General features: G+C 39.4%; 1 protein-coding gene across 5 annotated transcripts in view; it reads left to right on the top strand.

The window, feature by feature from the left end:
- PDE7B (phosphodiesterase 7B) overlaps positions 1–27,876 on the top strand; it is a 346,677-nt gene that overhangs the window by 183,545 nt on the left and 135,256 nt on the right. For 2 of the 5 annotated variants that reach the window (XR_009506144.1, XR_009506145.1), the window contains exon 1: positions 14,583–14,876. The exons of 2 other annotated variants lie outside the window; for them this stretch is intronic. Coding sequence is in view for 1 of the 3 variants with exons in the window: in XM_059941136.1 (XP_059797119.1) it covers positions 14,639–14,876 (238 nt within the window). In the remaining 2 variants the exon portion in view is untranslated. Of the gene's footprint in view, positions 1–14,438; positions 14,877–27,876 lie in introns of those variants that run through there. One more of the 5 variants, XM_059941136.1, reaches the window with a different exon arrangement.

Here is a 27,876-nt window from a genome sequence, read left to right as displayed (position 1 = left end):
GAGTTTCCCAGAGTGCTTTAATTACCAGCCAGGAGCATGTGTCTTGCAAAGTCCTAAGGGACTGGTTTACAGATGACCGTGCCTTACCAAGAAAGATTTGATACTTCAGTAACTACATCCTTTGATGGAAAGTGGGAAATAATGACTTAAAAAAAAATTCTTCTCTAGGAATAATTACATTGTAATGGGTTTCTAGAGAGTTAAAGAGAAACTAGTTCAGTACTCAATGTCTATGGCTGTCTATTTAGACCACACTAGAAAAAAATAATTTTAACCCATGTTTTATAGAACTGGATCTGGAGAACCTTCCAGATGATCAGAAACTCATGTTAGAAGTTAGAACATGAGGAAAAGAGATGGGAACAGACCACTATTGAACAGAAGGGCCCAGCAACCAATGTTCTCCAGGGTCCTGGAGTAACCTTTATGATCATTGGTAGTGAAAAGCCATACTTTTTTTTCTTTTCTCTGTAGTTTCTTTTTTTATATTTGTCTTCTTTTCCCCCATCTCCTTGACCATTCCATACCAAACACACACACCTTTTTATTCCCTTAGTTTTACCTCTTTTTTAAAAAACTTTTATTGAGGTATAGTTTATTTACAGTGGTGTGTTAATTTCAGATGTACAGCAAAGTGATTCATTTATACATATAGATATATTCTTTTTCAGATTCCTTTCCATTATAGGTTACTACAAGATATTTAATATAGTTCCCTGTGCTATACTGTTGGTCCTTGTTGTTTATGTATTTTATATATAGTAGTGTGTATCTGCTAATTCCAAACCCCTAATTTATGCCCCCCCCCCTCCACTTTCACCTTTTCTATCTTTTACCCTCTGTATATCACTTTCTGGTTCTACCAATAACACCCAGAGCTAAAGGGGCTATTGGTGCCAGCTCCATGCAGAAGAGAGCAGATAATTTGGAGGAGATGATCATAGCTGGCTTTTACTGAATGCCTACTTTGCGCCTGGCCTTGCTCTACATACTTTCCATGAATGCTCTCATTTAATCCTCTCAATTGTCCCAAGAGCTCAGTCTAATTTTTCCAACACCCTGGTTCTACTGAAAGATAAAGGCTATTTTGGTTTTTGTTTTGTTTCTGAAAACTCTATTTCCAAAGATTGTAAAGGAAAAGTTCCTAAGACATGCCAACTTGAAGAAAATCGATGTAAGAGGCACATTTGACCAATAGGTTAGAGATAAGAAACAACTGGGTAGGTCCTGTAAGAAATCTCAAGTAGATTTCTATAACCAATCTTTTATTTGCACATTTGTGCTTTTGGAGGGAAAACGTGACTTTACCAACCATGTTAGTGGGGAAAAGTTCTGACCCTTCAATAATTTCAGGAAAACCAGTATATGGTTTAGGTCAAAAAGAGTACTTGATTTTGCAACACCAAATATCCCTTCTGAGGTTTCCCAAAAATGCAGTGGCTGTGCCCCACAGAATTTTCTTCTTATTTTTACCACAGAAACAATAGTGCTATTTCAGCATTCATTCTAATCTAGACCACTTGAGAGGTGCTCTAAGGAGGCTATCAAAGAAACGAGTACCTGTACTCGATGTAATATCACAAAAATGAAATACAGAATTTACATGCAAGATGAACACAGAGACAAATGTTAAATAAAACAAGGCATCAGTTATAATTGATAGAGGGACAAATGTGTAGAAGGACAAATGGAATAGTTAGACTTAATTGGGTTTGGTCAGGCAAAGATTTAGAGTATTTACTGTTATTTCAAATAAGTGAATTAATTTATTAATAAATTATTATTGGGGACAGGACTAGGGGAATACCAAAAGAAGCTGAGCATTCTGAACATCAGAATGATTTGCCCCAGGGTTTGAACTTTCCTTTCCTTAGGGACATTTCTGAAGAGTTCTGTCACTTTGCAACGACTTATAAAGAATGTCCTATATAAAGATGTTGTGAAATTTATAGGTTTATATTTCCCTAGTAGAAGGACTGTGAATATAAATGACTAGGTAACTAAATTTACCATGTGGAAGTAAAGCCAAAGAAAGGAGCTGAGGCAGAAAACAGAAGATGCCTGGCCCACTGGGAACGTAGCTGTCCTCAACTTCATCTCTGATCTATTACCCCAGGACAGAAGTCAGCTGGGGACCAGATTTGGATTTCCCCACATGTATCGTACATACAAAAAGTGACCCAAGTCATTTCCTTAACACTCGGAAACACTTTAAGGCTCTTTTTTTCCCCATTTCTAGCCAAGCTGTTTAGAAAGCACAGATGCAGCTGGCACTGTGATATTGTAAGCAGCCTTGCTAAATGGCTCCAAAAGGAAAATATCCCTCCAATGTCTTGAGTAAATCTAGTCGTCTCCATTCACCAATTTCACATCATTGTTCTCTGGTTCTTCAGATCCAAGATTTAGGTCAGAGACAGCAGAGTTGCTGCTGCAATTATGTTTAAATCACATAGAAACTACTCTGATAATCTTCCATCACTACCCCGAATAGTTCCAGTGCTAGGCAATGGCAATCACAAGTGATGGTATGGGTAAATCAAGTCACTTTTCATAAGGGATAAGGTAATTTTAGGAGTGTAGAGTCTGGTCTGAGGAAACCATCCCATTACTGAAGGGAGACCAGACATTCATCTAATTTTTTAAAAAATGTCTATGTGCACCACGTTCTTTCTCTCCAATCATCCTGAGAGAGGAAGACCTTCTTCAGCACTTCCTGGATGAAGGTTGTGGCAGAAATCTAAAGTCCAACCTGGTGGCTACAGTCATAACCACAGTGAATATGGCTTCAGGAACACAAGACATAATCCTGCCATGCAGAACAGTTATAGAAATAGGTGCTGGGGTGTCATAATTTTTCTTTCTTTCCTTCTGACTTGCCTCACGTAAACGTTTATGATACAGCCAGATATGGTTGCAGTCTATGAATCCAACAGAGTTCCTACTGCTTTATACAACACCCAACCACACAGATAGTGTAGCATGGTGTCAAGAGAGCATGCTCTAGAATCAGCCTGCCCTGGCTCAAGTCACTCTTCTAAAGCTTGATAGCATTTGAATCTTGAGCAAATTACTTTCGCAGGGGATCACTATTATACCTACCTCATCCTGGTTCTTGTAAGGATAAAATAAGGCATTTCATATAAAATGCTTAGTACCGTATTGGGTACATAAGCACTCAAAGGAAATGCTTAAGCTCAGGTCTGTGAGAATCCAGGGCTTACGCTGTCATTATTGGTAAAATTAGAAAGTGATCTTCTATGGATTGAATGTTTGTGTCCTCCCAAAAATCCTATCTTGAAACCCTAAAACAAATGCGGTGAGTAACTGGGTCATGAGCGTGGAGCCCTCATAAATGAGATTATAAGAAGAGACCCGAGAGAGATGATCTCTCTCCACCACATGAGGATACAGCAAGAAGGCAGCCTTGGGATAAGGAGCCTCACCTGCCCCCGACCATGCTGACACCCTGATTTCAGACTTTCAGACTCCAGAACTGTGAGAAATAAATTTCTGTTGTTTAAGCCACCCAGTCTGTCGTCAGCCTGAGCTAAGGCATGATCTAATTGAAATGGTTAATTTATCTCTAAAGTCCCTTAAAACCCTGGCATTACATGACTTGTCTTTCTTGGCTACCTAGGAACAAGAACTTTTCCTAAGCTGCCAATTCACTAGGAACACGGTGTCACCTCACCTGAGAAAAGTGGTGAGAAGATTCTTGAAGTTTTAAAAGTCATTACAGCTAAACTTTAAAGAAATCCTATCAGCACGTAAAAAATAACAGAAAGATAATCAACTATCCATGTTATCCTGTAGATATACAAACTCTATATAATATAGTTCATGATTTTTTGTTTGTTTTAAATGGAGTTCTAGACATTGTCTTAATTGTCAAGATAATGAGAAAAAATTTAATGAAAAAAGTTGGTTTTCATCGTTATTAATAACAAACACTAATTGAGACCTGTTCTGTCCACAATTATATGTTAACACTACAATTCATTGTGCTTTATGGTTAGTTATATATATGTTTGTTTCTCCACTAAATTTGTAAATAATTTTAAAGACAGGGACTATGGTTTGGTATATAAAGCACTTAGCATGGGACACTCAGTAAATTATTAACCACTTCGTAAATGCAGAATGAATGAATGAATGAAGGATACATCACCCGGATTTTATGTTACAAAGTATGAAACAGTGCAGTCTAAATTGAAAGACAAGCCAGAGCATCAAAGGCAAATAGTGATACAAGTTACCTTACAGATAAATAAAATGGATGAGGTGCTGCTTTATTTAAATAAAAGAGGCAATTTGAAGTGGGGCACAAAGACTTCATGAAGAAAGTGGGACTTTTTTCAGATTAGATGAATGGAAAACTCTTTCCCAATAAAGAGAAGAATAATGTGAGCAATAACATAAGATATTAGTTTTCTATTGCTGCTGTAGCAAATTACCGCAAACACAGTGGCTTAAAACAAGCACAAATGTTTTATCTTACAGTTTTGGAGATTAGGAGTCTAAAAGGGGTCCATTAGGCCAAAATCAGAGTGTCTGCAGCTCTGCATTCCTTTCTGATGGCTCTAAAGAGAATCCAGCTTTTGCCCTTTTTTTCTTTGAAAGGCTGCCCTCATTCCTTGGCTTGGGGGTTCCTTTCTGTCTTCAAAGCCAACACTGGCTAGTTGAGTCTTTCTCACATCCCATCACTCTGACACTGACTCTCCTGCCCCCTCATCCACATTTTAAAACCCTTGTGATTACACTGGGCCCATACAGATAATCCAGAAGAGTCTCCCTATTTTAACATCAGCTGATTAGCAACCTTAATTCCATCTGCTACCTTAATTCCTCTTTGCCATGTAAACTAACATATTCACAGGTTCTAGGGATTAGGATGTGGACATCTTTGGGAGGCCATTAGTCTGCCTACCACACAAAATGTCACAGTGCATCTAGCATGTATGGGCAACAATGTGATTTCCATAGGAATTTTGAGTGTTAAATGTAAATTTGAGTGAGTTTACAGGACTAGGTCAGTGGCAACTTATTTCTGAAAACATTGAATGCCCAGCAAAGGGATTTGTACTATTTCTTTAAGTAATAATTCTCTTTGTGTCGAATTAGTACTAATATCTGCCATCACTTTTTACTTGTTACACATTAGAAAATGACATGATTATAAGGTATGTCTAATTCACAATACCAAAACTTTTAAAGATAAATAAGACTTCACTGAACTTTTTTTAATCGTTTATAAGAGACTTGAAAAACACATTTTAAATTAGCTCAATCAATTTACTCCTCAAACTTTGAAAGCAAAGAAGTAATAACAACATTAAAAAGGTATTTATTAAAAACCTAGTTATAAGTGGTTCTGGAGTTGACCCCGTATACTCTAATCCAGACACACAAACCTAAGAGCCACAAGGTATGTGAACACATGCAAGTCAAAGGTAGGTATTTTTACCTTGCACTAAACAGGCAACAGAACATGAATGTCAAAAACAAAGATGTATAAGAGGACAAAGAATGCAAGAAGTCTCATGATCAGACTGCAGAATGGATTCAGGGAGAAGGTCATGGAAGATAGAGAGTAGGAGGGCCCAGAGGTCCAGATAAGAAAATAGAGTGAGACCCATGGTAACGACATCTTAGAAAGATTTACAATCATTTTAGATATTTTACGGAATAGAAGGAGCAAATCTTAGAATTTAAATGTGGGATGGAAAAGAAAGTTACCACAATGAAACTCTTAGAAAATCTTTAGACAGTTAAGATCTCATATGTGCATCAATGTTGTCGATTACTCCAGTGTGCTAGGCTTTCTTTTGTTGATGATACTGCTGTTATTCTTCTAGCAACACTACATATCAAAAAAGAGGGGGGGGGGGTTAAAAAAAAAAAGGGGGGTGGGTGCAGTTGGATCTCCTGTACCATACTACACAGAGAGTGTGTCATATATTGTCTATACATTATACATTAAAAAGCTTCACCTTTACTTTTCACCCTTGATTCTCCTGCCATCACAGAGGAAAACAGGTTCTAAAATTACCTTAAAAATAAGCATGATATATATTTGTTTTTAATCCATTATCTTCCAGCTTTCCCTTTCTTTTTTTTTAGTTACTCCTGTAGATAACAGGAAAATAGGTGTTCATCACTGTAGCAAAGCACTTAGCCTTAGAAAGAACCAGGGAAAACAACGGAAAAAAAATACAGCAAACTGTGTTTCCAATTACCAGCAGATGCTTCCATTTATTCTAAACGTTCTTATTCAGTTAACTGTACAAATTTTTAATCATATAAATCTGGTAGTGTTCTAGCCTTGTGCTCTTGATTTACTCTTGTCTTCCAGTTGATTTCACATGCCTTTTGCTTCTGGCATCACTTTCCCACGAATACTATGCCTGGAGCTGCATGAACTCCAGGTGATACATGGTAAAGAGTGCAGCTCATTGCAGAGTTTATTTATCTTTTGTGTTTTGTTTTGTATTTCGCTGAGGCTGTGAAATTACGGTACGTCTCTCTGAGTCAGCAGCACCATGGGCCACTCGCTGGTTATAGAGCCATGGATGCCTACTTTCTTTTCTTCCATCTTTGCTTTGTGGAATCATCTGGTCACCATTCTTTCATGCATGGAATATTACAGTGGGAAAGATTACCAGGCTTCATCCAAAGACCACTTTACATAGACTTTAATAAATCAAATGAAGGAGTAGGTCTTGGTGAGAATATCCCTGATGATGAAGATCAAAGACTCAGAGCCTTGCCTGTATTTCAATCATTCTGAAAATAGCAATAGTAGCCCAACAAAATGCTGGAAAGACAGAAGGTTGGCAAAATTGGCCTAAGTAAATTTTGTTTGACATTTGGTGAGGAAAGACTTTCAAAAATAGCCATTTGGTTTTGAAGTTGACTCCATTGTATATATATTCTTCATCACAGTGGCCAATACTGGATATTCAACCTTATCTTTAAAGTTAATTTCTAAGGGAAAGAAATTAATGAAACAAAATTCAAAAGCCAAGGAGTGGTTCAGTATCATGGATGTCCCTGGACATAGCCTTTGCTCTTATATTGCAGTTCTGGTTGCTTATTTCCAGTCGAGAGTACTTATCCTGAGCCACTATTGATTGTTTTCAAAAGTCTTAACACATCTGTGACCACCTAGAGGGTTGGGATAAGGAAGGTGGGAGGGAGACACAAGAGGGAGGAGATATGGGGATATATGTATATGTATAGCTGATTAACTTTGTTATAAAGCAGAAACTAACACCATTGTAAAGCAATTATACTCCAATAAAGATGTTAAAAAAAAAAGTCTTAACACATGTTCCTGTAAAGATAAGCACTTTTGCTGCATTTTCTTTCATAAATAATTAACATGGAAGAGGCAGAAAATACCTGCCACATAGTAATCCTCTAGCCTTGCTACTCAGAGTGTGGACCGCAGACTAGCAGCCTTGTCATCCCCAGAGAACTTCATGGAAATGCAGGGTCTCAGGTCCCCACCCAGACCTGCCCAAACAGAATCTGCATTTTAATAGGATCTCTGGGTGATTTGTTTGCACACTAACATCTGAAAAGCATTGCTCAAAACAGCATCTGAGAGACACCTTTTGGCATAGATGTTTTATGTAATTCATAATCACCAGGAGGTAATAAGTGAAAGAAAGAGGGAAAAATAAATAATAATTTGAAGAGGCAGTAGGATTATACTTCATACACTTATCGTTGAAACTTCCTTCTTCCAAATTGACTTTGAACTCCGTAAACATAAGCATAAATGAATGCCAAGGGGGGAAAATTGGTACTGTTAGAAGGTTTTATTCCTTACCATTTTCTCACTTTCCTTTTATGTTGTTTATACTAATAATATTTTTCTATCTTATTAGTTTATTTTGATTATATTAAGAGGGAAAAAACCTCACTCGGGCATTTCCCAGCAGGTCTTTGAAGCTGTCTGGACAATCTCCCCTCCTGCCTCCTTGAGGTCTTCTCAGCCTGGGCTAATTCTTTCTTGCTTGCTTGCTTGCTTGCTTGCTTGCTGTGTTGGGTCTTCGTTTCTGTGCGAGGGCTTTCTCTAGTTGCGGCGAGCGGGGGCCACTCTTCATCGCGGTGCGCGGGCCTCTCACCATCGCGGCCTCTCTTGTTGCGGAGCACAGGCTCCAGAGGTGCAGGCTCAGCAATTGTGGCTCCCGGGCCCAGTCGCTCTGTGGCATGTGGGATCCTCCCAGACCGGGGCTCGAACCCGTGTCCCCTGCATTGGCAGGCAGACTCTCAACCACTGCGCCACCAGGGAAGCCCAGCCTGGGCTAATTCTTGAGAGCTTCCAGAATCCATGTATCTCACTTGCAAAAAAATTGGTATAGACAATCTTATTTACAAAGCAGAAATAGAGACACAGACATAGAGAAAAAAGGGGGAAGGTGGGGGATGAATTGGGAGACTGGGATTGACATATATACACTACTGATACTATGTACAAAATACATAACTAATGAGAACCTACTGTATAGCTCAGGGAACTCTACTCAATGCTCTGTGGTGACCTAAATGGGAAGGAACTCCAAAAAAGAGGGGATATATGTATACATGTAGCTGATTCACTTTGCTGTACAGCAGAAACTAACACAATATTGTAAAGCAACTGTACTCCAATAAAAAAAATTTTTTTTTAAAGTAAAGCATATGTCAGACTGTTTTTAAGCCACTTTTTAAACATTGTATTTGGTTTTACATACTATACTACCTTGAAAAACACTTGTCAATTAAACAGAGATGAGCTAGGAGCTGTCAAAATTATTAAAATGTTTGAGGAATATAGACCCCAAGCAAAAAATTGGAGGCCCACATAACTTGTTTAGAGAAATGAGGCCAGGGGAGGCCTAAGACACATGTTCATCACCACAGCACACAACACAAAGCTGTACAGCTCATGAACATCAAACCTACCCATTAGTCACTGTGGTCTGAAATTGAAATTCCCAATCAAGGGAATCTATACGGAACACTAAATAACCCATGATAAAGCAGGGTTGCAGGCTTACACCCTAGACATGATTCATGACCGTTATCACACCTCCAAAATGCAGTTACAGTGAATATTTATCCTACTGAGACCCTTCTTTTAACACATACTTTGTCCTTTATCTATCTACTCTCATTCACGCGTCAATCACTTTGCCCACCTTTCCTCACCTTTGTACCATTAAATCCCTCACTATCTCTCCCATGGGGCCACTCTCCAATACTCTCTCCAATACCCCTATCTCTGATTTCCTCTACTCCTGCATCCTCATGGGGAACACGAATTTCCAAAGCGGGACCTAACTCAAGGATGGGGGGTTTGACTTGTCAGTTTTCTTATAGATCCCAGGAAAGTAGAGCCAAAATTTGAGTTTAGATAAATGTCAGTATGATTTCTTAGCTTAAAAACAACCACTCAAAAATTTTACAGCACGCTATTGCTTACAAATCACTCACATTTTAATCTTATTTTACTCTTAGAAGATCCCCATGTGATGGATGAGGTGGTTATTACTATCATACCCATTTATAAATAAATCTCTAAGTTTGAGGCAAAGGTCAGTGGTGAACTGAGACTGAAATACAGTTTTTATAACCCTAAGATAAGTAGTCTTGAAGGACTTCTTGGAGATTTCATCATTGTAGCTATTTTTTAAGAAGGTGACATGCCCTCAAACATGAAATTATGAAAAATGTACTCTACCACCACTTAAAATCTTTGACAATCAGAAATATTTCTGAAATCCCAGGAAGGTTTCAGCCAGAGGATGCCATCATCACACAGCAAAGCATCAGGTGTTTAGTCATAGAAAGAACAGCAGGGAGGAGGAGCCAGATGGAGAAAATCAAGTCTTCCAGCCATTTTGTTCTCAACCCCTGTGTTATTGGACTCATTTGTTGTGGGTTAACTGTCAGAGACAGTAAGCTTAGCATTAGATATCTGAGAGCCAGGATAGAGATCTGATGCCAGCTCAAACCCTGATTTCTCTCTTTAAATGTCCAAAGAAAAGTAATAGAAGACCTAACCCACAGTGAAAATCAGAATCGAGGTGAGGGAGGCCAGACAGGTCCCAGTGCCTGAGAAAGGACCCAAGGGCTGGTACAAGAGGTTCTCTCCTCTGCTGTTGCTCTAGCTGTTAATACATATTTGCAGAGTGAATAAGGGAATAATTGGTTGTAGTTTAGAAACCTGTTGTGAAATCAAACTATGAATCTGTCAGCTCAGCCCCCTTCTACTTCCCCCCACCTCGCCTTTCCTCATTTGCCTCACCACTCTCCTCCCTTTCCACGTGACAAGGGAAATATGTGCTGCCTTCTATGGTCGGTCTGTAGACCAAGTCCTTTTCCCTGCTTGCTGGCATGATTCCTTGAGATTAGTTAAGGCCACAGTTATTACATTTCTATTTCTCCTGGAGGACACTGTAAATTGTTTGAGCTTCTTCTGCTTAGACTACATTAAACAAAGTTGAAAGACCGGTTTTTCCTCCCTTGCTCATTTTGAATTTCATTTGATTTGCATTTGTGAAACCCCGGGTGGTCGTGTGTGTGTGTGTGTGTGTGTGTGTTTACACATCTGTATTTGAACTGATGGAGAGAAAAGGCCAGGACAAAATGCATAAACTCCCACAATAGTTTGAAATTTTTCTTTAAATATAGAAGCAGGATGGGGGTTAATAAGTATTTAAAATACTTGCAAAATATGTGAGTGAGAATACTTTCATTAATTAAAATGATGTTTTGTGAAAATCTATTGCTAGATTCAAAATAATCTAAAATTGAAATGAATGTGTATTTCTAAGTTTCCATTTTTTAAAACTGTACATTCTCTAAAATGATTAGAAATATTTAATATTGTTAATATTTTCTTTTTAAAATCATATATAATAAGGGCTTATCTGCCTAGCCATAAGTCCTCAAGATTTTTACATAGCCCCCAGAACACTAAAAATTCTTCAAGATAATCCAGGTTTTAAAACATTATCTCTTCAAATCTTTTTTCTTGGTCATTTACTTTAGCATTGTGGTTATCAATTCTTTCCTTTATAGCTGCAAACGCAGAGCAGAGTATTTTTTTTTCCATCTTTATTGAAGTATAATTGCTTCACAATGGTGTGTTAGTTTCTGCTTTATAACAAAGTGAATCAGCTACACATATACACACGTTCCCATATCTCCTCCCTCCCGCATCTCCCTCCCTCCCACCCTCCCCATCCCACCCCCCCAGGCGGTCACAAAGCACCGAGCTGATCTCCCTGTGCTATGCGGCTGCTTCCCACTAGCTATCTATTTTACACAGAGCAAAGTATTTTTGATAGAATTAGGTATCCATTGGAACAAGTGGTTTTGACTTTGTTAGTTCTCATTACATTTCCTTCACACAAGAAGAGAACTACGCTATTTCCCTCTTACTGGGATGTTAGGTTGACTCACAATGCCTGAAAAAAAATGCGATTATTTTGAAAGTCCCTTTTAAATTTCCTATTTGTAGCACATTAGTTACAAATATTAAGGCTTATAAGAATCTTACAAGTCACAGAGTCACATAGACCTCTTTGCTCCAGGAGTCCTCTGGGCACAGAACTTCCCCATCAGCCCCTTCTCCCCATCCCTAGTATAATAATAGGTGAATGATGTTCACTGAGTAAGGGAAAAATCATAGGTTTACAGACATGCTCTTCTAAAGTAACTATCTTTAAGACAAAAGAGATGCCAGCCTACAGAATGGAACAAAGCCACCTTTTAGAGAATTTGTGAGGGATAGTAATATTAGTCCAACAAGTGCTAGCATCTCATCAGTTTATCCCACTCTCTTGAACCTGCAGTTGAGCCAAAATTCTCCTGAGCCAAGCTTTCTCGCAAGATTTCCTGTACTTCCTGTTTCTATGTGAGCCAGAAATACCATGAGAATGACCTTCCCTGTGGTATTTCTGCACTTCTACCCTGGAGTGAAGATAATCCCATGTTGGGGAGAATTTTTGGTTTTAATTGTGCAACATTTTTAATTTTCAAATATCCAAATGAAGGAGATTCCTCTTTGAGAATGAAAATTTAAGATGGTATTTCCTTGGCCCTAATTCATTTCCACTAGGAAGTATTCATGTTCAATGATTCAACATTTTGCAACTTCTCTAAGATATTTTTACGAGGAAATATGTAAAACAATATAGAAAATACAGTGGAAACTCATATCCTTGGATTTTTTTAAAAAGTCATTCTTGAAGAAATGTGCAATGAAGAGTTATATTCTTAATACATTAGCGTATGTGACATATTATACCATATATTTGTTTTCTTTGTTCTTAACCCCTTTGTTCTGAGGGTCAGGATATCCTGATGCAAAGTACTATTGCAAAATAACTGAACAAAAATAAAAATAGTCAAACACTTAGGAAACTCTTCGGTTGTTATGTCAAGGAAGTTTGTGACTGAGGAGTGAGTATAAGACATTATTCAGGAAATATGCTAATAGAGTACAACAGCCTACATGTGCTTATTAAATAAAATTGTCTCAATTCTAGAGAGCCTGAATGCCCCCAGTCTGATGGAAGGGTAAGATAAGAACTGGGAGGGCTGTCAAAAGTGGTGAAACTGTCAGACTGAGGCTTAAATCCCTTCATCCCTTATCAAAGAGGGAACTTTTAAAAGGCACATCTTTCTCATAAGTGGATCATTGATTATTCCCTAATTGGGTTGTATGAATATCTGGTTGTTAATAGGAAGAGCTGTCTGATCAATATTTTAATCATGAAACTCACAAGAAGCAGTGTCTTAAATGTCTTTTATTGTTGTTTTTTATCCTTAAAGGATGTTGACCCTTCTTCACCTATTAGGAAAGACAGTAGGTTTGCCAGTGTACTTTTCCATCCAGAACAAAGAAAAGCCACTTAATTCAGTGTGGAAAACTAAACTCCTTAACCATGGGTTTAGAGGAATAATAATAACAACAGCAACAAAATTACAGTAGCCTTTGCTAGTTTCAACTTTTAAAGTATGAGGTAAGGGCGATGAAAATAATACACACCCTACAATGGTCTTTTTCCTCTCCTCCAAGTCCCCTCTGCTCTCCCCTAAAGAAACATCAGATGATTGTGTGATAAAACCGCCCCAAAAGGAACGTAGAGCAGAAGCAACAGACTGTACATCAGCAAAATAAAATGCCAAGCAAAATAATGCACTTTGCAATACGGAGACATGAAAAGGAGAGAAAGATGGGATTGTTACAATGGCCTCCCCAAGAAAATAGGAGCTATTCACGTGAAGGCACAAGTTCAAATTGTTCCTACAAACCCAATTTGCTGGCAAAAGTACCAAATATAATACCATCCCACTTTTGTTTGTGTCCAGGGCTTTTCACACTAGCTCCAGGGGCCATCCCCTTCTGTTGCACGGGTTCTGACTAGTAGGGTAAGTGCCTCCAGCTCTGAGCCTCAGGATCCAAGACACATGGCCCGTGATCATCCTCAACTGAACCACTGTCAGGTGGGGGGAGCAGTTTGTGGCCCAAATACTATGTCCACAGCGCTCTGCCTCTGGAAAGTGAACCTTCAACACTTTCTTTTCACTGTCACTTATGCCCCCAACAAATCTCCTTTAAAATTATTATTAAAGGAAATGACTATTCCTTTGAAATAAGTTTTTAACCATCCCCAGCTATTTGTCCAGACTTTGCAACCGCACCCGCACGTTTGCATGAGGATCTTGATGCTTCCCCAATTCACTTCTTTCACAGTTAGCTTTGGAATGTGATTCAATGTTATTTCCCTTCCAGCTGAAGGGCAGCTGAGGTTACAAAGGGATTTGACTAATAGGCCAAAACCCAGTTAAGTTTGCTGAAAAGCAAGTGACAGCGAAGGGGGAGGGGTGTGGAGGAGGGGAGTGTGTGAACCGTGGTGCCCAGGACCAACCCAAGCGCCTTCTGAAGAGCCCCAGTCCAGCGCACACTGTGGTGAGAGGGCAAGGTGGCCCCCAGCCAGACCTTCCGGAGAGAAGCAGCTGCGATGCTCAGCTTCGCCTGTCTTCTCCTTGATGCTTGCAGGGCTGGAGCCGGGGAAGCGGCTAGGTTTCCTGCACCGCAGGGGTGACTCCTTACCTGACACCTTCAGGTAACTGGCCTCTGGAGGACCCCCTGGGAGGCTGGCAAAGGGGCGCCGCCCCTCATCTTTGCCTGAAGTCCTTGAGGGCTAAACAAGCCACTTGACAAACTTTGACAAGCAGCAAAAGAGATCAAATAAATCAGAAGAGAGAAAAAGCGAAGGCTAAAGCCTCAATGGCCTTTCTCCCCCCTGCTGTCGTTCCAGCTGTAGCCTGGGATTAATTAAGCGCTGCAAAGTCAGTGCCTGAGAGAGAAGGGGGAAAAAAATGCTTTCTCTCTCTAAGGCAGGAGGACAGGAACCGTTCTCACCAGTGAGAAACCTTGGAAAGTGAGTCGCTGTCATCGTCAGTGTTTGTGGAGGGGCTGGAGGGGCAGGGCTTTGCCAGGCTGGAGGAGGCTTGCCTTTCCGAAGCTGGAGAGGATTTCCCAGGGGTTCGCCTTCCCCTGCCTGGGAAGAATTTCCCCTCTGGTAGCAGCCGCAGCAGCAGCGCGACCTCGTCTTCTGGAGACCAGGGCAGAATGCCTGTGCTCGAGCGCTATTTCCACTCGGCAGAGCTGGGCAGAAGGTGGACGGCCCCAGAAGGTGTGCTGCCCTCCTCCCTGGGCAGCCGGCCGGTGTGCCAGCAGGGGCCGCTGCCCTGGGACTTGCCAGAGATGATCAGGATGGTAAAGCTGGTTTGGAAATCCAAAAGTGAGCTGCAGGCGACCAAACAGAGAGGCATTCTGGAGAATGAAGATGCTCTCCACAGCTTTCCAGGTAAATCAGCTGGGAGGTGTGAAAGGTACCGGGGCCAAGTCTCACGACTTTCAGTCCCTTCCTTGGAGAGCCCAAGACCTAAAAATGGGAAGAGGAAGGAAGACAAACTGTGCAGCATAGGGCCCGAGGGCTGTGGTTAATGAATGTTTGCTCTATTATAGAAATGCATCTTAAAATTAAGAGCGGTGCGGTAGGAGGAGCATGAACAGACGGGCAATCAAGAAACCTGGGATCTGGGCTTAGCTTGTCACTTGTTTGCCCTGTGGCTTAAACAAGTGACATTTCCTAAGTTCCAGTCTCCACAGGGAGGGGATGAGATTGCGTGCTCTTTAAATTGGGTGTCTGTCCTGCCTCTGCAATTTCTTATTCACAAGACAGTTACCTCTGAGAGAATATTCTTCTTGGGTTGCTTTTTTGTAATGCTTTATAGAAAGTAAAATATATTTTCCCATTTTAAACTGTGGAACTACAGCATGTATAAATGTTCCCAGGACTGAGTTTGGCCTGGTTGCTTTTTATGTCATGAGAAAGTTGATAAACTTCCTTGCCTCAGTTTTCCCTTTTGACAAATGACAATAATACAAATTTCTCCATTGATATCAGGAAAAATCAACTCACAAATGTGGAAATGATGATTCATTGGAGCTCTGTTATGTTATAAGAATGTGCTGTGTTTGGGACAGTTGAGGAGAACTTTGCTGTGTTTTTAGCAGGGGGTACCACACCACAAACATACCTAGGATCCCTGTGGAGGATCCCAAGGGACTCCGATAACTCCGTACACTAAGAATACAGGATGCACTCTTCCTTAGGGGAATATGTTGGTAGATATTTGGAAAGTGATGGTTTCCTTTAGAAGAACAAATGTGAACATGTGTTTATGCATTTGAAGTTTTGGCTAGCCCTGTGCATGGAATCCTGACATGCCATTGTTGGTGAGAGATGGGGGCCTAGATGGAAAAGCAATACCAAAAAGTACCTCTCTTTTTTTCTCGTGGAAAAAGGCTAGGAAATCAAAACTCAGCTAATTTTGTTTTTAATCATTTATGCAGAAACCTTTTTTAAGTTGCCTAATAATCGAAAATGAACATTATTAAAAAATAATGCTCTGGGCAAGAAAAAAAAGATTGGAAAGGAATTAAAAAAACAACAGTTTTGGTCTCTAGTAAACAATGAATACTTAGGAAAGAGAAGGAAACCAATGAGACTGTCGTTTATGTGGCATTTGGGAGACGGATGCCCAGGGAAATGGGTCCTGGTCAGAAAAAATGAGGTAATGCTAAAGCCATCCCGTATTTCATGTGAGTACGAGAAAAATGGAAAAACCCACCTGGGCAGAAAACTTAACTAGGACACTTCAACTTTTACCACTCTTGGTTTGTTTCAGTATATTAAATGATTAAAATACATATTTCAAATTACACTTTTGGTAAAACTACTTAATTTAACGGACGTTAGCATGTCTGTAGAGATACGTGTGTATTATTCTTTATATTATATACTAGCAGGTGTCTAATTCCTGAAAAAGCAATACTACAGAGAGAAAACAAAACCCCTATAACTTTTTGTCACTTGAAAGCTACATTTTTCTGGATGTTATGAAGTTGAGCTAACTGAGTCTTAAGATGCCCCTGGACCCCTGCCTCACCCTCTGTGGAATATATCTCAGCAGCCATGCTCCTTCCCAGGAAGGCTGCCCCTGCTTTGTTGGTCCCTGCATCCTGCCTGCCAGGAGGCAAGCTCTATTTCAACACCTCCCCAAAAACTATCTGTTTACCTCCTCTTCTTCCTTCCCTGCCTCCCCAGCCTCAAGGGGATGAGGGGCTCACACTTTCTGACATGGACATAAAGCCATTATTGTCCATATACGCAGCATGGGGCCATATGTTGAAGCCCCAAAGGCAAGTTGCTTCACTTTCCAAATTGTCTTATTGTTTCTCTCATCTTGTTGCTGAGGCTGCATTTTCTCCTCACATCAAGTGTTCTGTGCCATTCTCACCATAACAGCGTGATGGTGAGGGCAGAATATTTCCAAAAGCCTGGCATCTTTCCATTTTTAGAAGGAGATGGTTTAAACTGTCTTCATTTTGAGTACAGGGGTTTAAGTAGAAAGTTCCTCAAAAACCACCAAGACACATGGTGGTCTCTCTCTCTTTCCCTCCCTCCCGCCCTCCCTCCCTTTCTTTCTCGAATCTGACCCTTGCCTCAGAATCCTCAAACAATTTATGCCTTGACGATGTGGAACAGTTTACTGTTCCTCAACATGCATCAAGTGGTGCCCCATCCCTTTCTTTGTAATGACTTTTCTGATCTCCATCCCCACCCCCAAATCTTCTCCCACAGTCATTTATTCCCTCTCCTTTACTCTCTTTGCCTGTAGGAACTTAACATATTACACTTACAGCACACAATTTTTTGCCATGCTAGTAACTAAAAACAGGAAAATTAAATACTATAACATTCTATGTATATTTCAACTGCTTGTGATAACAGATAAATGAGTTTACATTTCTAAAAACCATGAAATTGCAGAACTTCTGAAGAGAACCAACAGTCTAGAGAGCTTTAGAGACGGATGTCACCGTTCTTAATAAGTTGAATTTAACTTTAAAAGTTCCAGCTTTTTTTCTCCTTAGTGAAGGGCATCATTATTTGTACTCATACTCCTTAGTCAAGACTGGAACTTTGTTTCTCATAAGGGAAATAGAAAAGTGTTCTGAGATTTTGCTTAGGGAATAAAGGGAGAGAGCAAAAGGATTTATGGAAAAATAAATGCGTACATATGTGTTCATGAGAGATGTTTAAGGCGAAATATACTGAACTGTGAGTGATGGAAGACAGAGAGGAACAGAGTCCCCTGAAGAGAGCAAGGGAGAGCTAGGGAGGAGGAAGTCACACGTGGGAACATCTTTGCCGGAGACTAATGCGACTTTTAAAGCAATAGGTTGGAGGAGGGAATGGGGAATGATAGGAGGAAGAGAGGCTCTTCAAAGTCACCCCTCCGGGTGCATGCTTCTAGGTGTGCCCCCAGGAGCTGGACATGGGCAGAGGCGCTGTTTGCCCTGGAGAGGGACTCTGGAACATATCGGCATGCCCAAGGTTGGAGTGTCAGCTCAGTTCATTACCTCTTACCCAAGTATTTAATTGTATTAATACTCACATCATTTTCCCTCTATGAAGCAAACAAAGGATGGTCTAATTGTCTAGTTAACACAGACGAGGCGAATAATGAACTAGAGACTAAACAACTTGTCCAGACCTTGACATTGTGTCAGAACCAGACCATCTCAATCATCCAAGTCTAATCCACAAAACTGACATGATCGGGGCACAAGCTGGGTAATTTCAATTTAAACCAAGACATTGTTTTACTGATTACATGTAGCTGGACAAACATGGAGGCTCTGGATGCAATATAAACCTCGGTCAAAGCAGAAAAATAATATTACCGTGCAAAATAAGTCAAAGAATTGTGCCTCCTTTACATTTTTAAACTCATTCTGTGGGCTTTAGTTTCAGGTCCAAGTTTCCAGTGCTGAGAAGATTCCCAGGGGGAGATTATCCATCTATTACCAATAGAAAATAAGCTTCAAAGCATGGTGGTCAGAGCGTGCCCAGAAGTGGGGAGTGAGGGGAGGGAAGAAGGATGGGGAATAAATAAACAGTTTCTTAAATGCTCTGAGCGCAAATATTATTCTAATTGTGATTCTAGTCAGCAACCTAAGACTAGACATCCCCTAGCAGGACTTGGTCTTAGTTGAATAAATAATTTGACTTCAGAATTCAACCAAATACCTGCAAACTCTGCAGCTGTGGAACTTACCATTCATTCTGGTATCTCTGGTCTAAATTTTACATTATATTTTACTTATTTATTAAGCTTGTTTCCATTTCAATAGCCTTTGGTTACAGAAATATATAAAACACACACCTCCCTCAAAAAAAAAAAGCATTCATTTTCCCCATAGCCATTGTAACTTGTCCTGTCTTCAAGAAGAATAAAAATAATCAGAAATTTGCTTTATACTGAGCCCTAAAAATCAAACAGCTTCAGAAGGGAAAATCTCTGAAACAATTCACTGATTCCAGAACTATACAATTCAAATTGACAAAGAGGCTATTTTTAAATATCTCAAGTATCAAGCATGATATAAATTAAATACATTGAAGACTGAACACTTTTATTATTATAAACCAAGGAGCATTTATTAGACGTGTAGTGTATACCACGGACTGTGCTAGGCACCAAAGATTCAGGGAGCAATCAAACTTAATAAGAAGAGAACAATTGTGAATTTATGAATCAGAATTCTATCTAGAACTTCAGTGTGAAAACAAGCATTTGTTAGTTTCAACCTCTATGTCAACTCAAAGTACTGGCTATAAAAATTGGCCAGTAAAATTCAAAAACACTAGTAAAAAATTCAAGCGCACTTTCAAATACTCCTCAATATTTTTTTTTTAAACATCTTTATTGGAGTATAATTGCTTTACAATGGTGTGTTAGTTTCTGCTTTATAACAAAGTGAATCAGTTATACATATACATATGTCCCCATATCTCTTCCCTCTTGCATCTCCCTCCCTCCCACCCTCCCTATACTCCTCAATATTAATGATTTCATTCCAAGCAGGACAAATTGCTTTGGTCAAAGAATCAATTAGTCTTAACAGTAGATAACTTGACATTAATTCAAAGCATTTTTCTATGTTCTTGTAGACATTAGCCCCCACTCATCCTGTAGCTATACTGGATAATAACCATTGACAAGTCAATCCATTCTTTAAATGTGAATGCAAATTTGAGTGAAAACTGGGACACGTCATCGCTCCTTGAACTAAACCTGTTCTTCACCAGACTTCCTAGTTTTCATGAATGGCATCACTCCTGCAGAAACCCAGGTTCAAAACCGCTCCCTCATACTTCCCAGTTCATGTGGATTACATAAACCTTCACTTGTTCATTTAAAAAAAACAAAAACAAAAAACCGCTCCCACCAGCTCTCCAATTCCAGTTGGCTCCAATTCCATAGAATAGGTTAAGAGTGGCGTTGCAGAGCTGAGATTTTTAAAATTTTAAGTCCTGCCTCTCTCTTACAGACTCTGTGAACTGTGCAAATTACTTCACCTCTCTGTGCCTCAGTTTCCCCTTCTTTTAAAAAACAGGGGAATAACAGCAGCACCTTTGCAAAAGGTGAGGATTAAGTGAGATAATAAAAAAAAGTGCCAAAAAAACAGCCTACATCCTACCACATTCTCAGCAAGTGCTCACTATCATAATTACTGATATTGCTGCTATTTCCTCAACAACTTACTCACATTCATTGCTTTCTTTCTATTCAGTTACATGGCCCTTAGCCAAACCTCATGTTGTTTGGTCTGTTATCTTCCAATAGCCTCCAACTCCAGTACTCTCTATACCCCTCTTCTTTCTCCTCCATCATTTAGATCAATAACATCAAAAGAAAAATCAGATCTCCCCCCTCTTCAGAATCCTTCAATGATTTTTCCATTGTCTGTAGAGAAAATCCAAATTCTACTATCCTGCATTCAAAGCACTGCACACTCTGAAACTAGCTCACTTTTCCCATCTGACTTGTCACTTATATGCCACTCGGATAGGACAAGCATCCCACAGCTTCCTACGTGCTCTCTGCTCATTGTTGCCAATGCCTAAAATTACTTCCCTCCATGTCCCCAACTTCTGCCATCTTTTAAGACCTCACTCACACGCCATTCCCCGCACAAAGCCTTTCTGAGATTACCGAGGAAGGGTGTGCCTTTCTCTTCTGAAGTCTTACAGAACTTTCTTTGTATTTATTTCACAGGCAAACCACTTTATTTTATTATAATTAATGTACATTTTCTTCCTCCCCTCCTAGACTTTCAGCTTTTTGAGAATCTGGAGAACATTCTATTTTCTTTGTGTTCTCCCCTTCATCTTTCACATGTCAGCCACTCAATACATTTTTTTTTTTTTTTTTTTAAAGACTATTTTTCAAGGGGATGATTTTTTTTTTTTTAATAGCTACTTTATTATTTATTTATTTATTTTTGTTTGTGTTTGGGTCTTCGGTTCGTGCGAGGGCTTTCTCTAGTTGCGGCAAGCGGGGGCCACTCTTCATCGCGGTGCGGGGACCGCTCTTCATTGCGGTGCGCGGGCCTTTTCACTATCGCGGCCCCTCCCGTTGCGGGGCACAGGCTCCAGACGCGCAGGCTCAGTAGTTGTGGCTCACGGGTCCAGCTGCTCCGTGGCATGTGGGATCTTCCCAGACCAGGGCTCGAACCCGTGTCCCCTGCATTAGCAGGCAGATTCTCAACCACTGCGCCACCAGGGAAGCCCTCAATACATTTTGATAAGTGAAAAAAAGAAAATTATCAGAAGGAATAAAATAGCTTATGAGTTGCCATTAAATGCATGAATGAACATTTTTTTCTAGGCACAGATTACTTAAGAAATATGAATTCTATTTCTTCCTTTTAATGGGCTCATTTTTAAACTTATATTCTGGCAGAAGATCAGTATTAGTCATTATGGCTTTTAAAGTAAAAGAAAAGAATACACAAGAGTGAATGTCAGAATCATTTAAAAGGTATAAAGTATGTGCAAAACTAATATGAGACAGTTCTCTCTTCATATAGAAGAGTTGTCATTTACTGATAATTATCAAATTTTAGAGTAATGTGTGTAAATTATGCCTGCTTTTATATACTTTTAAAATAATTACTCTGTTCATAAATCTTGGAACATTTTACATCAACTAAAGTTTCAAAAGGTGCTTCTTTTACAGATAACAGTCTGTATATTCCTCAATGTAATTTCAAAAATAGAATGCGGAAGGTGTGTGTTTACCCGGTTCTACAAATGAGCTTTTGAGGGGATGGAGCTGAATAGAGGATGTTATTCCCATGTCCTCTGCTCTTTGCCTGGAAACAGCTTCTCTTTTCTTTTTTCTTTTTTTTTTTTTTTTTAACAAGGCTGGTTTCACTGGGCAGCAAGGCATTGACTTTTGCATCTAATTTCTAAAAGGAAAACATTAGAAGCTTTATTGTTAAAAGACCAAAAGCAACTCAAAGTATGTGCCCTCTCCTATCATCTGATATTTTCTCTCTTTAATTATCAGTATACTTCATAATACATAGTAATGCATATCACCATATCAAAAATATGATAGGGAGCAAAGTTCAAAGTACTTGTGATTTAATAACAATGCCCTAGCCTAGATGTACACACAATGTAGACCTTATTCTTTGTTTTTCTATTTATCTCTCTCTGCCTTTCCGTGGATTTCTATTTAGAATTGACTTCGATCTCTAAAATGTTAAGAGATCACCCCAAGAGTTTGGATTTGTATCTGTGCACTTGTCTCAGATTTCCTCAAAATACAAAATTATCAGAGACCCTTCCTTCAGAGTACTTCTCCTCACCTAAAATATCCACATGGCATGATATTTTATAGATTATAAAGCAAGCCCCTGTCCTGAACATTTTGTTATTCTTGGGCTCTCACACAGTGCTAAGGGAACACTACAGTCTGTATCATTAGTAACAAGATAAAACCTAAAAGTCAACCTTGTATGCAATTGGAAGGCATACTTGACAAAGGCAAAGCAGGGTTTAGCTGTGTATGGCCTTAAAAGGAGTCCAAGGGGCCAGGGCTACTCCAGAAAAACAAAATCCCTAGAAAGAAAAGGACAAATTTCAAGAGAGATTGAGTAGGATGCGGTTGCATGTACCTGGTAGTAGAAATTGAAAGGTGAAGAATCCAGAAAATTGTAAAGTAAAATCATGGTGAGAGATATAATGGGAATGAATGTAAAACTTTAGTCAAGTTATTTAAAAAGAAAATTAAATAACCAAGGGTAATAAGACATATAATGTAATCGTTAGAACTTTTCCCATTAAATCTTCAGATGTTCCTCGACCTCTGGAATTAAAGCCAAAGCACAAGATTCTCTTTCTTGCTTCCTTCTCCATCTCTTTTTTGGATGGCACACAACTATCTCAGAAATCTACAGACTTGATGAGCACTTAGGAAAACCCAAAGACATGCTCATTTAGAGGATCTGTGACAAAAAATTTATTCAAAAAAAGTAAATAGAATTTGCTGAAGAAAATGATTGAGAAAGAAAAGAGAAGGGGACAGGTGGAGCCAAGCATAGAGCACCAAGGAGAAGGAAGTGAGGTGAGGACACTGTGAAGAAATTGGATCCAAGTGTAAGAAGAGTAATCAAAAACACATACAGAAATGAAGAGGAAACAGTCACTGTTAAAAACATCTGTCACAGGGATCTCAAATTTCCACACTCAGATGTACAATACATGTAGCCTGTTTCTTTTCTTCAACTAATCAAATCTTCCTTGAACCCACCCTAATGAGGGGTAAGAAAATTTGAACTTGCTAGTTAACGAGGTGGTGGTCAGTCTCTTCTGGATTAAATGACTTCTTTTGGATAAATGCTTTCCTTCCCCTTGCTCCTCTCCAAGGTACTATCTGGTGAATGTGTCTTGGGCTCCCGCACACTCATCTGAATGTTTCGACCACACGCAACATAAAGTGCCAGTCAGACGGGGAAGCATGTCCATCTGACCACTGGGCTCTGCCTTTGATTCTCTTCCCCACAATTCTTCAGGGTGTCAGGAGTAGATGGCCTTACTCTGTGCCATATCCTCTTTTCCAGAAAGAAGCCTCAATGTGGAAGGGACAAGAAACCATATCCACAGCCTACCTCTCAATGTTAATGAGACCTGATAAATGACTATAGAGAGTCTCTTTATCTTTCCACAAAGACCAGTTATTAAGATCATTGTTCTGCTACAAACTCACACACACACACACACACACACACACACACACACAAATGAAAACAAACAAACCAAAAACAAAAACCCTTACTCTGAAGATGAAATTATGAATATTGACTCCCTCTCTCTTTTCCTTCTTGCTATAGCATTCCTAATCATCCCTAATGGTTGCCTCTGGTGGGACGGATGGGGAGGATACACACAAGAGAGAGCAAAAGAAAAATCACATGGATATATTTCCAAAAACATGATCTCCATTATACACTGGTTGTGCTACCACGTGCTGAGCCCTGTACTTGAGTACCGCATGCTCAATATTATTTATTTTAGTTACATTCCCATGCATGTGCCGAACCCAATCATTCTCCCCTTTCTACTCCCTCTTTCTCGTTTTCCAAAAATATGCTTGTGCATTTCAGTAACCATCTCAGGACTCTGACACTGAAAAGTTCAGCTGAATGATCATAATGCACAAAGCAGGATGTGTACAAGTCACACCTGTATGATCAGGTTCCACATTGAAAGCTGAGGTTTTCTATCCAATGCAAATTAGGATTGTCGTCATAATCATACAGTGCATTGTACTCTGGTCAGGTCTGGTACATTATCATTGCTTAAATGTGCTAATTGGAAATTTCTGAGAGTTCTTCTCCTTTCTCTGCACCTTGGCCCCTAGGGAGAAGATGGGGTGGGAGGCGTGTACTGGTAGAAAGAACAGTAGCCTTACATATGAACAGGGATCTTTTTTTTTCTAGTGTCGTCATAGGAACCATTATTGCCTCCTTCGTGGTAGCTGGTACATAGAAACTGCTGTCTCCTTCCCTATCCTCTCTGTAACTCACCTGAGGTTTAGGTACACCTATCTTTTTGGCCCTTGTTATCTCTCTTGAATATTAGTTGAGTTCTGCACTGTTTTTCTTGGATCAATCCCTAATTCTACAGTAGAACAAAAGAAAATATTTCCTTGTCAATTAAATTGGTATATAAAGTCAAGAATTGTGAATTCACTGGACCTTATAAACTCTAAAGCAAATGATTTCTGACCTCTTTCATCCTAAATGCCCTATTCCTTGATTTGGTGATAAATGCACCTAGAATGTGAATAGACAAAATTGGACTAAAACAAATTTTGCTTTGAAAATATTTTTGAAAATGTCTCCAGCACTCCAAAAATAATTAGGAACATTCTAGGAGGTCACAGAATAGAAAATGATGTTTTGTTGTTACATACAAGTATTTAGCTTATTCTACTGTACAATAAGTATCAGTTGAATGGGAATTTATTCCCCATTTAGAAATAGAAGAAATTGAGACCTGTATTTACTGGTTGTTTATTCAAGATACTTAGAAAAGGAAGTAAATAATTCAAATTTCTAGGTTTATTCAGTTATTCAATTGAATGATTATCTTTTGAGTGTCTACTCGGTGTGTAACATTGTTAATGTACCTGGGAGGAAAGCAGAAGGAAGAGAGATTATGACCTGTTAGAAAACACAGATCTATAAACAACTTACTGATACCAAGGCAGAATGGCATATGTTTTAAGACACAGTAGAAATAATACTCTCTGGGAACACTGAAGAAAGATCAAGACTGCTTATTCAACTAAGACTTTTAGTGATTATCATGTGCCAGACACTGTCTTGGTTCCTTAAAAAAATACAAATTCATGAACCAAGAAAGTTGAGGTAAATGGATGAATGAATGGATGGACAGACAGACAGTCATGGATAGATAGATAGGGCAAGCTAGGTAGGTGACATATGTTATACTGGAGGTAGCTACACAAAGTCTGTGCCAACACACAAGGGAGCGATTAATTCTGTCTGTATTATGGATGGTAAAGAAGTTTTCAGAGAGGAGGTTATTTTGAGGTAAATTCAAAGTAAGTTATATTTCTCCAAATGAAGAAGAAATGGAGGACATTTCAGGAAAAAGAAATAGTAGGACCAAATGCAAGAAATTCTGGGCAATGCCAAGTCGTGAGATATGAAATATATCAGGAAGACGGCTAGGGATGAGACTAGAAAGTCAAACTGAGGGACAGTTACCAAGGGCTTCATCTGCCTTTCTAAGGAGTATTTCCTCCAGGCAATGAGAAGGCTTCAAATAATGTAAGTGGGAAGTGATAAATTTTAGTTTCGAAAGGTCACTCTAGCAACAATGGCTGGTGGAGAGCTGGACTTGGGGTAAGGATACCAATGGATTATTAACCATCAGTTTGGTGTTCATAGACCGTATTAGGTAGATATTGAGAATTTTGTGACAATTAATATTTTTTCTTTAACTTACAAACCAACTTTCCCAAGTGCTATAGCATTTTACAGGAAATAATACACAAATCATCAAGCCAACACCCTGTACCACCTGATACCAGCCTTTCCTGAAGGATTTACATCCTTAATGTTCTTCCATCCAGACCTCCCATTCAAAGTCATGCTCATCTTTTCCCCAAATTCAAAACCTGACACAATTTATCCTCACAATCTCAGAACAGCCTATCCCTCCTAATTTGCCAAGTCATGTTTCTCCCTGAATTCAGGTTGCCATGTTTTCTTAAGCAAACTATTCTTTCAAGGCTAAATGCCACAGGATGGATGAGAAAACGTATAAGAAAAACACAATTCTTATGTAGCTTATAATGTATTGAGTTAGATAAAACTACTTCCTCAAATATAAACCAAGTGTGACAGATAGTCCGTGAGGACTGGATGTTAACTCATCCGTCTCTAGAGTGACCTACAAAGGCTTTGTGTGGACTGGTCATTACAACTATGTCTTTAACATGGTTAAGATCTCAACAAGATGTAACAAGGTGACTTTCTTGGTGAATTAACATGAATGTAGGTACAGAAGCAGAAAATCACAAGAAATGATGGAGAAATGGAGATTAGTCAAGTTAACTTGGTCTGATGTTTGGCATAAAGAATACAGAAAAATAGAAAGACATGACATTAATAGGACCAGGTTGCCCCTGAACAAGAAATGTTAATTTTTGTAGAACCATTGAAAAATGTTAAGTGGAAAGTAGAGAATTCTTTGCATTGTATAATAGAAAGTGCCTTTAAGATCTTCTAGTTAAACCACTGCATTTTCTTAAGTAAGAAAATTAAATGTACTTGGAGGTTACACAACATACTTGGAGACAATTCGAGGTTCCTTGATGTACAGCCGTGCTGTTGACTCAGTCATGCTTTCTGCCGTGGTCCAAACTTTAAGTCTCCCAACTCCAAAAATGCCTCTCTACATGATAATCTCTCTAATTCTAATTTTCTGTCCTTTTCACTGCCGAGCGCCAACATCTCTGTGACTGCGTTCTGTAGTGTGTGGTGTTCATCTTACACGAACAAGAGTTCGTTATATATGTACCTGTAAACGCATACTTACGTGTGTATGTATACACATCTTTTTCTTGTTTTCATACTTCGACTGTGAATTGCGGTGGGGGGCATGTCCCAAGCCCTCTCTTTGTGAATTTCCCCATCTAGAGGGCCTGCAATGCACTGAAAGGGGAGTTGTTCACCAGGAAAGAATACTAGAGGTGAGAATTTAAACAGGATCGTGAGGTTAAAGGAAGTTACATATGAGATAAATAGAGATGGTAGCTGCTGGTTGCTAAAACCATCATAAATGAGATGCTTCTGTGATCCTGTTCCATGGTTCTTCTTTCCGCCTGTCGCTTGGAGATAGAGTTGCAGGGGGGTGGGCCAGACAGAGCCAGTACGTGTGGCTGTTGGAAGCTTGGGTCTGCAGTGCATTTGCCCATAAACCATTGAGGATTAACCTCTCAATCCCTCAGGCTCTCTTTGCAAACATGGTGCCGAGCTCGGAAAGCAAGTTGAAGATTTAGCAGCGTTTAGGCAAGATTTGATGAAGCTCATCCCCAACCGCCCTTTTTTTTCTTTCCTGCTTCTATAAGGTGTTTGTGTTTCCAGAGGAAAAATGTAGGCTTTCGAGGCTATTTTCCCTCCTTTTTCCTCTGAAACTGTCTCCCTCCTCTCAGCAGCCTTCTTGGCTGCCTGCATTTTACCAATGCACAGCCTGCCTGCTCCTTATCACCCAAATAAGGTAATAGTTAGAAACACAATTGAAGTGGCTTCTTTTCAGTGAATAATAGACCTTGTTCCATTAAAAATAAGACCCTACTCTGAACCATTACAGAAACTTTTTTTGATGTTTAAGAAGAAATGTCAGT

This window comes from Balaenoptera ricei, chromosome 12, assembly GCF_028023285.1.
Source record: "Balaenoptera ricei isolate mBalRic1 chromosome 12, mBalRic1.hap2, whole genome shotgun sequence".
Lineage (NCBI taxonomy): Eukaryota > Metazoa > Chordata > Mammalia > Artiodactyla > Balaenopteridae > Balaenoptera > Balaenoptera ricei.
Note: the sequence above shows the minus strand (reverse complement) of the source record. Positions and strands in the feature narration are given on the sequence as shown.